General features: G+C 50.5%; 1 protein-coding gene across 1 annotated transcript in view; it reads right to left on the bottom strand.

Moving 5' to 3' along the window:
- Positions 1–12,223, bottom strand: part of CSMD2 (CUB and Sushi multiple domains 2) — a 288,748-nt gene that overhangs the window by 49,675 nt on the left and 226,850 nt on the right. Inside the window, exons 36-41 of the mRNA XM_056509388.1 lie at positions 9,872–9,968; positions 8,921–9,025; positions 5,691–5,809; positions 4,949–5,018; positions 2,916–3,032; positions 1,611–1,820 (exon numbers count right to left, since the gene is read on the bottom strand). Of these exons, the coding sequence (XP_056365363.1) occupies positions 1,611–1,820; positions 2,916–3,032; positions 4,949–5,018; positions 5,691–5,809; positions 8,921–9,025; positions 9,872–9,968 (718 nt within the window). The remainder of the gene's footprint in view (positions 1–1,610; positions 1,821–2,915; positions 3,033–4,948; positions 5,019–5,690; positions 5,810–8,920; positions 9,026–9,871; positions 9,969–12,223) is intronic.

Below are 12,223 nucleotides of genomic sequence, written 5' to 3'. Positions count from 1 at the left end.
CCTAGGAACTCAACCTCCTCCTTCTCTGCAGCTGGGAAAACACAAGCAGGAATGTTTTGTATTTCCCAGGAAAATGGGGAAATTTCCAAAGATTTAACCATTGGAAAAAGTGGCAGGGTAATGCTCAAGTTGTACCAGGGTAGGGGCAGGTTGGACATCATGAGGAATTTCTCCATGGAAATTTTTCCAAGGATTTAACCCTAGGAACCGAAACTCCTTCTGCCCTGCAGGCTGGGAAAACACGAGCAGGAATGTTTTATATTTCATTTCCCAGGAAAATGGGGAATTTTCCCAAGGATTCAACCCTAGGAACTCAACATCCTGCCCTGCCCTGCAGCTCATAAGCTGGGAAAACACAAGGAGGAATATTTTCATTTCCCAGGGAAAAGTGACAGGGTAAGGCTCAAGTTGTACCAGGGTAGGGGCAGGTTGGACATCAGGAGGAATTTCTCCATGGAAATTTTTCCAAGGATTTAACCCTAGGAACCGAAACTCCTCCTGCCCTGCAGCTCATAGGCTGGGGAACACAAGGAGGAGTGGTTTATATTGCAATTCCCAGGAAAATGGGGAATGTTTTCCAAAGGATTTAACCCTAGGAACTCAACCTTCCTCCTGCCCTGCAGGCTGGGAAAACACAAGGAGGAATATTTTATATTGCATTTCCCAGGAAAAAGAGGAATTTTTTCCAAGGATTTAACCCTAGGAACTCAAACTCCTCCTGCCCTGCAGCTCATAAGCTGGGAAAACACAAGGAGGAATATTTTCATTTCCCAGGGAAAAGTGACAGGGTAAGGCTCAAGTTGTACCAGGAAAGGGGCAGGTTGGACATCAGGAGGAATTTCTCCATGGAAATTTTTCCAAGGATTTAACCTTAGGAACCCAAACTCCTCCCATCCTGCAGCTCATAGGCTGGGAAAACACAAGCAGGAATATTTTGTTTATCGTTTCCCAGAAAAATGGGAAATTTTTCCAAGGATTTAACCCTTGGGAAAAAGTGACAGGGTAAGGCTCAAACTGAGCCAGGGGAGGGGGAGGTTGGACATCAGGAGGGATTTTTCCATGGGAAGGTTTGGAAGGGGCTGCCCAGGGAAGTTTGGAGTCCCCATTCCAAAGAAAGGATGTGAGAAGGTGGGAACTGGGCTCTGTGACCTTGGAGGGTTTTTCCAACTTCACCCACACGTGCTTGGCTCCTTCCTCCTCATACAGCAAATTAATTGAAGGGAATCAACCCTGATGAACCTGCCTGGAGGCTGAGGGGACCCACGAGCTCCAGAGCCACCCCCTGGAATCCAGAGTCACCCCACTCCACTCCCAGCTGGGAAATCTGCTTTGTTTCCACCCCAAACCAGCCCTGGTGAGGGAGGGGAGTCGATCAGTGACCACTGGCACCCCAAATGAGTGGCCAGCCTGGCTGGAGCTCATCTCCACGCCAATTTCCAGGAGATTCCCCAGGGAACCTCTCCTGTCCCCGGGTGCAGCAGCCCATGAATCACCCAGGACAGGCAGGACCAAACTGATGCTCCCAATCTCTCACCAGCAGAGGCTGTAACACCTTCCCACTCATTGGATCAAACCCTCAGGGAATTAACAAACACACTGTCCCTCCCCACCTTGGTACTCCAGCTTGAAGCCGGGTTTGTTCTGGGAGTGGTCGCTGTGGAAGTAGAGGGAGGTCTCGTGGGAGGTGGAGAGCAGCGAGCCGGGCAGCTCGGCGCCGCTGAAGCGCCCGATGACGCTGCTGGTGTCGTGGGGGCCGTTCCGCACCTCCACGAAGTCGTGGTTGGGCTCCGTGGAGAAGTTCAGGAACTGGATGTGGGCACCTGGGCAGAGAGGGAGGAGTTTGGATCTGAAATTGCACGGGAGCTTTTGCACCAGCACCAGCAGGAACCCTGGCTGCAACCCCAGCTCCAACTACAGCTCCAACTGCAGCTCCAACTACAGCTCCAATCCCAACACCAACCCCAGCTCCAACTACAGCTCCAACTGCAGCTCCAACTGCAGCTCCAACTGCAGCTCCAACTACAGCTCCAACTACAGCTCCAATCCCAACACCAACCCCAGCTCCAATCCCAACCCCAATCCCAGCTCCAACCCCAGCTCCAACCCCAGCTCCAACTGCAGCTCCAACTGCAGCTCCAATCCCAGCTCCAACCCCAGCTCCAACCCCAGCTCCAACCCCAGCTCCAACTACAGCTCCAATCCCAACACCAAGCCCAGCTCCAATCCCAGCTCCAATCCCAACACCAAGCCCAGCTCCAACACCAATCCCAGCTCCAATCCCAACACCAACTTCAACCCCAGCACTAAACCCAGCTCCAATCCCAACACCAAGCCCAGCTCCAACACCAATCCCAGCTCCAATCCCAACACCAACATCAACCCCAGCACTAAACCCAGCTCCAAGCCCAACAACAAGCCCAGCAGGAACCCCAGCACCAATCCCAGCTCCTAGCTCAACGCCAGTCCCAGCTCCAATCCCAGCTCCAATCCCAATGCCAAGCCCAACACCAACACCAATCCCAGCTCCAACTATGGCTCCAATCCCAACCCCAGCTCCAATCCTAGCACGAACTCCAGCTCCAACACCCATCCCAGCTCCAATCCCAGCACTGCCTGGGGACAGAGCACCTTCAAACTGGCACAGAGGAGCTCTGGAGTGGAGATTAGGGAGGAATTGTTCCTGTGAGGGTGGGCAGGCCCTGGCTCAGGGTGCCCAGAGCAGCTGTGGCTGCCCCTGGATCCCTGTGAGTGTCCCAGACCACTCTGGATGGGGCTTGGAGCAGCCTGGGACAGTTTCCCCTGGCAGGTGTGGAATGAGATGATCTTTGAGCTTTTCCCAACCCAAACCAGTCAGGGATTCTCAGATTTTCACCCCCTCCCCTGTGATAGCACCGACCCAAACCCAGCTCTCTCACCAAACCCCACTGGCAGCAGGATCCTCCAGGTGCAGTCCAGGTTGCTGGGATAATTTCCTGGGAATCCTGGGCTCAGGAGCACTCCTTCCATCTCTTCTGCTGTTCCTCCACACTGGGCTGGAAAAACAACAGGGTTCATGGTCAGGATCCAGTCACAGGATCCCTGAGTGGTCTGTCTGCATGAGGGCCACGGGAAATCAAGGAATTAAAGATTTCTCAGCTGAGAAAAAGGAACCAGCACTGAGTTCAGGCACTGCATGGCCACATCAGGAATGGATGTGCCTTCCTCCTGCCCTCTGGAGATGAACACTGAGCCCAGGGACCCAGGCTGGGCCACCACAGATGTGAGCAGTGACAGAGGGGATGGACACCCGCTCTGCCCACGGTCACTGCATAAACCAGGCACCAGCACCTGCTCAAAACCTAAACCAGCTCCAAAAAAACCACTGTGAAGAAGCTGAGTGATCCTGTTCTGACTCAGGTACAGCCTCCTCTCTTTCCTGCCCCACCTGCCAATCTCTGGGCAGTCAGACACTGACAAACCCAGCACAGAGTGTTTGCTCGCTGCCAGCCACGACAGCCCAGAAATACGTTTACAAAAGGCATCACATGAAACTCAAACACTGACAGCACCTTCTCATGCTTATCTGGATGACCTCCACATGGTCCCAGCAGCACCACCCAGCTGAATCCAGCCAGGTGCTCTCCTAACACGCTGTGACAGCCAGCACAGCTCTTTGTCCACTATCTCATTACCCCAGACTTGCTCCTAACGAGGTTTCTCCCAGAAGATCTCTCTTTCTTTTTCCTCCTAATGGCTCTTTAATAGAACTGCTTCTGAATTATTTAGAAGCCCAGCAGCTGGAGGGAGTAGACCAGGAGAAAATCAGCACAAATTGTGCTTGGAGCAGGAGCTCTGGTGGACACAGGACAGAGAGACCCAGGACTGTCACACCCCAAAGGTGAAAATCACTCCTGGCTCCAGATGTGTTCCTGGTTCCAGATGTTTCTGCCTCTCTGCAGCTGCCTGACCTTTCCCAGGGAGGTGAAAAGACAGGCACAGCCCAAAATCCTGCTGGATTGGGAGGCTGGTGCTGATTCAAGGAACCAAACTTGTGGTTTTCCAGCTTTTGGGATCTCCCAAGGGCTTCTGCTTCCATTCCAAGCAGCTCCCAAGGGAATGGGTCCTTTAGCTCAGTCATTCTGGAAATGTCTCTCTATTTATTCCTGGCCAGCAGATCATCAGATAAAAGAACTGTTGGCTCTTCTAATTACTTTAAAGCCAAATGATGTAAGCTGGAACAGCAGGAGCCCGAAATAACTGTTAACTAAAGCTATTAAATGCATAAATGTCTCTCTCAGAGCTGCAAAATGTGCAATATGAATATTAAACATCTACATTTGCTAAAAGCAAATGACTGAAAAGAATAATAATAAAAAAAAAAAAAAATCTCCTGCAAGTTCCCTTCACCTCCAGGCCTCTTCCCCTCGGGATCTTCCACAGGGAAAATGGAATGTCCAGTCCTCTCCAGGCCTGAGCATCTGAACAGGTCTGAGGGCAAGCAGCCACCTGGACAAGTGACCTGTGGTCACCTGAGTGGGCACAGCAATCCTGGGAGATCCTGGAGCTTTGATGGGATCAGATCCATTCCATAAAAATAAACCACACTTCAGATGGGGAAAAAAAAATATCCTCAACCCATAAAACCAACCTGCTTCCAGCATGAGGAAATTTAAGGTTTTCCCTTCTGAAGGGTTTTGTGTTGAGAGGGATAATTCTGTTTCACATTTCGTGCTACAGCTACATCTCCAACATCCAAAACAAAGCACTCCAGGCAGCCCACGGGGACTTCTGGGGCACAATTTCCCTGGCAACAAATGGAGATTTTTTTTTTTTTAATTTTTTTTCTTCCCCACACTCTCTCACGCTTGCAGAACCAACCTGAATTTCTCTAAATCAGCTCTTTATTGTTTTTTTTTTTTCCTGGGAAGGGTTATAAATGTCAGGCAGGTAGAAAGGAGTGGAGTCCTACCGATGCAGAGGGGTGGAGGGTAATTCCAGCGGCGCACCGTGCCCGGCATGCACGAGATGTGGGAGTGGCCCTGCAGGGGTGGAGAACAAGACAGGGGGTTTGGGTGGGGATGGAGAACAAAAACAGCAGCCTGTCCCTGTCCTGGAGGGAAAGAATTCCTTGAAAGGTGGATCTGACCCAAAGGGAGATCCCTGTCCTGTCTGGGGTGACAAAAGTGGTGCCTTAAAGAGTCTAGGAATAGAAGAACTCTCTTTGGAGATAATATTGGGAATAGAAGAACACACTTTGGAGATAATACTAGGAATAGAAGAACTCACTTTGGAGATAATACTAGGAATAGAAGAACTCACTTTGGAGATAATATTAGGAATAGAAGAACTCACTTTGGAGATAATATTAGTGTAGGAAGTCTAAAGGCTGGTTTTTATTGGAGGATAAGGGAAGATTTGGGAAAATATCCATAAAATGGCCATCCATGAAGGGGGGGTATATACAGCTCTACAAATTAAGCAAATTAGCAGAAATCACCAATTAGACACATAAATGGTGAGGTAATCTAACCCTCTCTGAACCCCCCTCAGACAGGGACTATGTGGATGAAAACCTGTCCCCAAGAGCCGCTTCCAACCTCGGCTGCCAGGACAGCCAAGGCAGGAACCCTGGCGCTGGGGAACAGGGTTTATCCCTGGGACAAGCCGTGGGGTGGGCAGGGGCAGCAGCAGGGGCAGGAGCAGGGCTGTACCTGCAGGGCGTAGCCCGGCTCGCACTGGAAGGACACCACGTCGTTCACCAGGTAGCGCTCGCCCACCTTCAGCCCGTTCCCGGGCACCGGCGGCTCGGGGCAGCTGGAGAGACCCACGGCTGCGGGAGGGAGGAGGGAGCTCAGCGAGAGGGGATGGAGGGACGGGGACACGCTCTTGGTTGTGCCCCGTGTGCACCGCGGGCTCTGGGAGGGGAAGTTCTGTTTCCTTTGGGTTCTCCAAGGAGAGCCCATTTCCATTCCCACACCACAGCTGGGAATATCCTGCTGCAAACCCATTAACAACCTGCAATGGCTGGTCTGGGGTGATGGGCTTTCCTTCGAACACCTCCTCCTTTCCTTTTTCCCCTTTTTCCCCTTTTTCCCCTTTTTCCCCTTTTTCCCCTTTTTCCCCTTCCCTTCCCTTCCCTTCCCTTCCCTTCCCTTCCCTTCCCTTCCCTTCCCTTCCCTTCCCTTCCCTTCCCTTCCCTTCCCTTCCCTTCCCTTCCCTTCCCTTCCCTTCCCTTCCCTTCCCTTCCCTTCCCTTCCCTTCCCTTCCCTTCCCTTCCTACACCTCCCTGTCTCCTTCCCATATCCTTCTGCCCTTCCCACATTTCACTCCTCTTCTTTCCAAATCTCTACTCTCCATTCACCTTCCCTCTCCTTCCCCCATCTCCTCTCTCCTTTCCCCATATCCCTCTCCTTCCCAAAACTCCCTCTCCTTTCTCCATCTCCCTCTCCTTTCCCCATCTCCCTTTCCTTTCTCCATCTCCCTTTCCCCTCTGCACACCCCAGGGATATTAAAGGATCCCTGCAGTCACCTCACCCCTGCTCCATCACCTCCCTCCCCGCCCGTGCTGGCAGCTGCCACTCCACAATAACCTCCTGCATCCCTGCAAGGGCTCCAGCTCTGCTCCAGCCCCACAGGGGGAAAATAAACGAGGAAAGCAGCCAGGAGAGGCTGAGTCTCCTCCTCAAGCCCAGTCACGCTTCCCAGCGCGTTCCCTCCCGCTCCTGGATGTGCTGCTTGACCTTCAGAGAGGCAGGAGGGAAAATGGCTTTAAATAACTTCCCATCAGTGGCTTTCACTCAGTCCCAAATTGTTCCTGGCTTTGGAGCATGCAGAGCTCAGCCTGAGCAACCCAGTGAGGGAGAAACCCGAGTTTTCCTCCCCTGTTTTAGCTCATCTCTCAAACTTCCTCTCAGAAGGAGCACAGGAAAAACTCGGGGCTCAGGGCTGGGAGATTTCAATTGTACAAAGAGAACAGAATCACATTATTTCCAGCTGCCCTGAAAATCAACACCTATTAATTTCCTCAGCCAGGGCTGATAATCCCCAGGCTCATGAAAAACCCGGCCATGATTTTTGCAGGAGGGTGCTCAAAGGATTTATTGATTGGAACAGAAGTGGAGGAGAAACAGAGTCACAGCAAGAGGATTCCTGCAGCTCCCAGAGCACACAGGCTGGGCTGGTTTTTTCTCTCCCAATCCTGTGGTGGCTGTAATCCTGCTGGACTCAATAATGGACACGGTTTCAGTGTGTAAAGGCAGCAGAACCCTGGAAGGTTTAGTGCTGGTTGCCACTGCAGAGAACCCTGCACTGGTTTGGCTTTGGAGCTCGGGTTTGGGTGGGAAGGGTCTTTCATCACCCAATTCCTCCCTCCCACCATCCAAGCTGGCTTTGGACACCACCAAGGATGTGGCAGCCACAGCTCCTGGGGCAGCAGCCCTGTGGCCACTTTACAGAATGAAATGCACCGGCCAAAAATCCATTTGCAGCCTTGGAAAAAACCCAAAGCAGCAGGACGTGGCTTGGCTCCAGAGCCGTGCTCAGAACCAGTGATCAGCCCCAGAGCCCAGCAGGAACCAGCCCTGAGGAGGAGAGGGGACACAGACAGAGCTGTCCCCTCGTGCCCCAGCAGCTCAGCACCCCCAGGGATGGGCCAGGGAGCTGCAGGAGCTCCCAGCCCTGTCCCACAGAGTGGAAAAGCTGCAGGGAGCTGCCCCTGGATGTGCTGGGCAGAGCTGGCAGTGCCCTCCTGTGCTGGAACTCAGTACTAGAGGTGTAAGGAGTGCCTCAACCCTTCCCTCCTGTCCCTATCCTATTGGAAAAAGCCAATTTCCCCTCCCTGACCCTTTCCTAAAAAAGACCATTGTCTGAGATCCTCCTCCTCTTTTTGCCCTGGAACCACCATAAAATAAACTACAAACTTTAAGAAAGGCAAGGAGCCTCTTTTAAACCTTTGTTTATCCTGTGCAGTGCCCAGCTCCTTCTTAAAAATTAACACAGTAAATAGCTAGAAAGGAGTTACAGCATCCTGCACTCCTGCACCAATCCCAGTCCTACACAGCACCAGGGCTGAGAAAATCATGGAATATCCTGAGCTGGATCATCCAGCCAGCTCCTGGCTCTGTAGGATAACCCCAAAATGTTGGATTTGGGGCATGGTTCTCTCCCCAGAGCTTGCTGGGCACTGCCCAGGCTCCCCAGGGAATGGGAACATCCTACCAGAGCTCCAGGAATATTTGGACAGGGTGGGATTTTTGGGTGTCTGTGCAGGACCAGGGTTGGATGATCCTGGTGGATCTTTATCCCTTTGTGCCACCAGTGAGAGAAATGTTGGATTTGTCTTTACCAACAAGCTGTGGGTCTGCTGGTGGATGAAACCAGCACTGAGAAATAAAAGAAAAAATGGGATGGATTCCACTGGTTGATGAATGGAAAAAGAGATTTGCCTTTAGAAACAAACTGTAGGTTTGCTGAGAAAAATTGGATATTGGAAGATGAAGGAAGCAATGGGGGAAAACTGTGAGTTCTGTAAGAATTAAAAATGCAAAGGGAGGGCTGTACATGAGAGGGGAATCTCAGGTATCAGGTGTTTGGGCAGTCTGGGCCTCTCAAGTACCTCAGCAATGGGGAAAGAGAGAGGGAAATTGGGATAAAAAGGAGGCTGTGTGCTCCAAAAATCTGAGATCCCAGGGGATGCCGCATGGCCTCTCCCTTTATTCCAGTAAAGTTACAGGACTCCTCTGTCTCCTTTTTGGACACAAACCTCTGGTGCCTGTGGATTAATTTTCCTGACACCAGACAGACACAACAAGAGCACGGGGAGCCTCATCCCACCCCTCTGCTCCACCTTTCTCTTTGTCACCCCTCCCTGACAGCCACAGCTGCTCCTCCCGCTTCGGCACAGCCCCCGGAGCTGCGGGATCCCAGCCGGAGCCGCTCTTACTTTTGTACTCCAGGTGAAATCCGGCGGCAGAGACGCTGATGTCGGAGTAGAAATGCAGGTAGAGCTGGTTCGAGGTGCTGTTGAGCAGCGCAGGCACCGTGGTTCCTGCCAAAGCAAAGGCAATGCAGAGCATCCCTCTCCTCTCCTCTCCTCTCCTCTCCTCTCCTCTCCTCTCCTCTCCTCTCCTCTCCTCTCCTCTCCTCTCCTCTCCTCTCCTCTCCTCTCCTCTCCTCTCCTCTCCTCTCCTCTCCTCTCCTCTCCTCTCCTCTCCTCTCCTCTCCTCTCCTCTCCTCTCCTCTCCTCTCCTCTCCTCTCCTCTCCTCTCCTCTCCTCTCCTCTCCTCTCCTCTCCTCTCCTCTCCTCTCCTCTCCTCTCCTCTCCTCTCCTCTCCTCTCCTCTCCTCTCCTCTCCTCTCCTCTCCTCTCCTCTCCTCTCCTCTCCTCTCCTCTCCTCTCCTCTCCTCTCCTCTCCTCTCCTCTCCTCTCCTCTCCTCTCCTCTCGGCAGCTCCATCCCACACCCTTCTCCTGCCAATCTCAGAGCGCTTCTAATTAATTTATTTGTTAAATAAATCAGATTTTGGGCCGTTTTCCTGCCACTGGCGCTGCACTTCTCAAAGTTCCTGAACCCTGCTCTGCTAAAATCCAAAATTCTCCAGTCCAGGGAAAAACAGAGTTTGTTTTGTAGCCCTGCACCCATCCTGGGGCACATCAGGACACCCTGCCAGGTGTGGTGGCCTCACATCCCAGCAGAGCTGAGGAAATTCCCATTTCCAGCAACAAAACCCCACTGGTTTTGTGCTTAAGGCTCCCTCTCAACCTTTCCCCCAGGCAGATGGAGGTGAAATTCCCAATCCAACAGAGCACATGATTCCCTTTGAATCTATCCCCAGTTTTTGATGCAGTTAAGTTTAATTTTAAATTAATTTGAGGCAGGAACTGATGGGCACGTACCAGAGAAGCTCCCCAGCATGGTGGCTGTGTTGTCTCCTCCATCAAACACTTCCAGGGAATCCCAGTTCTGCTCTGTGACAAAACTGATCACCTGGATCTGCAGAGAGAAACAAAATAAAGAAAAAAAAAAAAAAAAGACAGCACAATTCCTGGAATAATGGTAGTAAATCAAATTAATAGCAATTCAAGGGGCACTAATTGAGTTTATCCACTCTGGGGGTTCAGGTTCTGCCTTTCACCTTTCCCACTGGGATTTTCCAGCTGTTTTTCCCCAAAATTCCAAACAGGGATGCTGTTTGCTGCTGCTCCAGAGCTCCTGGAACTGCCCAGCTCATTTCCAGCTGCTGAGAATCCCCAGCCTTTTTCACCCCCCTGTTTGGAGAAATCCCCAAAGACTTTGAGGTCTTTCAAACAACCTGAAGCTAAAATAAACCCAAAACCCTCCTCACATTAAACAACAGGATTTTAAAAATCCAGTCAAGTTCCTGCCTTGAAGTGGAATCACTCCACTAAAGCTGCATTTCCAGATTTCACCTTTCCCTGCCATGCCCCTTAAGGTTTGGAGGCCTTAGGAAGCCTTTGATTCCATTAGTTGGGACATCAACACAAATGCTGGGTGAGAAACATTCAGAGAGCTGAGAAATCTGCATTTATACCCAAAAACCAGAGGTGAGAAATCTGCATTTATACTGAAAACCAGAGTTGAGAAATCTGCATTTATACCAAAAAACCAGAGGTGAGAAATCTGCATTTATACTCAAAAGCAGAGCTGATAAATCTGCATTTATACCTAAAAGCAGAGCTGAGAAATCTGCATTTATACTGAAAAACAGAGCTGATAAATCTGCATTTATACCCAAAAGCAGCTCGTGCTTGAGTGAGGATCTCCAAGGAATTGCACAGCTTTGTTTGCCAAGATTACCATTAACAGGGATTTTACCTAAATCCTAAATGTTAAATGCTCAAAGCCTTCAGTGTCCCATTAAAAACCCAAGTTTGGTGAACGAGGTGAAAAAACGCTGGTGTGGGGGAAAATCCAGATTTAATCTGGATGAGATTTTCCAACATTGGGTATCTCCAATTAAATTGGCAGGCAAAAAAAAAAAAAAAACCACAAAAACAAAAACAAAAACAACCCAAAAGGAACCTTTAGGATAAATCAGGGGCATAAATTGGTTTGACAACTTGGCTCTAAACAAGGAGAGTGCTGGAAAAATTGGGAAAAATGAGCAGAGAGGAGAGTTCACTGCCCTCAAACTTTGACTACAAATGTGTGAATCCCCTCCCTTTCCCCCCTGATTTCCTCATCCACCCCAATTCCCCATTTACCTCTGCCTTGCTGAACATCAAATCAAACCTCCCCGTTTGAAAATAAAATAATTTTTAAAAAATCTTCAGCCATTTAAACCCATTTCCTCCTTGATTTACTCCGGGTAATAAAACCGGCTGTAAAGTTCCTCCCAAGTATTTTTTTTTTTCAGCAGAAAGTGAGTGGAGTTCATCCAGCAGGAATGGCAGTGACCCCCACGGAGCCATCACCGCTCCCACTGACCCTTTTTTCCTTTTTTCCTGCCTCATTACACCCCTATTGTGATTCACATTATTGGAAGTGGAGTGAGAATGAGCGTTTTGTTTGCTCTTACACCGCCTAAATTATTTATTCTCCTCTCTCCAGCCCCCCACCCTCCTCCAGCTTAACGGAATAAACATTTTTAAGGTCCTAATTCTAGTCTGACATGTGGATTCACAAGGGATCTGCATCTATTTACTGCCACGTGTATAAATTAATTCACTCAGGAAGGTTTGCTCCGGGAATGAATAATTCATGGCAGAAGTGCCAGCTCCTACCCTGATTACATAAAAATCCTGCTCCTGAGTGCTGCTACCAAGAAAGCTTCAATTTCACCTCCTCCCCTGATTTACAGTTGTTTAACCTTTAATTGTTGTGCAAAAAGGGGGTAAAGTGATGCTGGTATTAGGATCTAATAATGGAGAAGGCAAAGGAAGTGGAGGCAGGATCCAGCTCCGTGCTCATTCCCTCCCTGGGGGCTGCAGCTCTTTCAGGTCCTGGGGACCAAAATCTTTCTCCAAAGTGTTTTTTTATTCTCCCTGGAAGTCACAGGGAAGCTGATGGATGGTGACCAGGTGACAGCAGATCCTGGTGCCACGTGGGAGTGGAAACCTCAGCACTGGTGGGAGCCCCAGAAGCACGGGACCATGGAATTTTGTGGGGTTGGGATGGACTTTAAAGCTCATCTCTGCCACAGGCAGGGACACCTCCACCTTGTCCAACCAGGCCTTGGACACTTCCCAGGCTGGAGCATCCACAGCTTCCCTGGGCAACCATAATAA

The sequence above is a fragment of the Oenanthe melanoleuca genome, chromosome 23 (assembly GCF_029582105.1).
Source record: "Oenanthe melanoleuca isolate GR-GAL-2019-014 chromosome 23, OMel1.0, whole genome shotgun sequence".
Taxonomy (NCBI): Eukaryota; Metazoa; Chordata; class Aves; order Passeriformes; family Muscicapidae; genus Oenanthe; species Oenanthe melanoleuca.
Note: the sequence above shows the minus strand (reverse complement) of the source record. Positions and strands in the feature narration are given on the sequence as shown.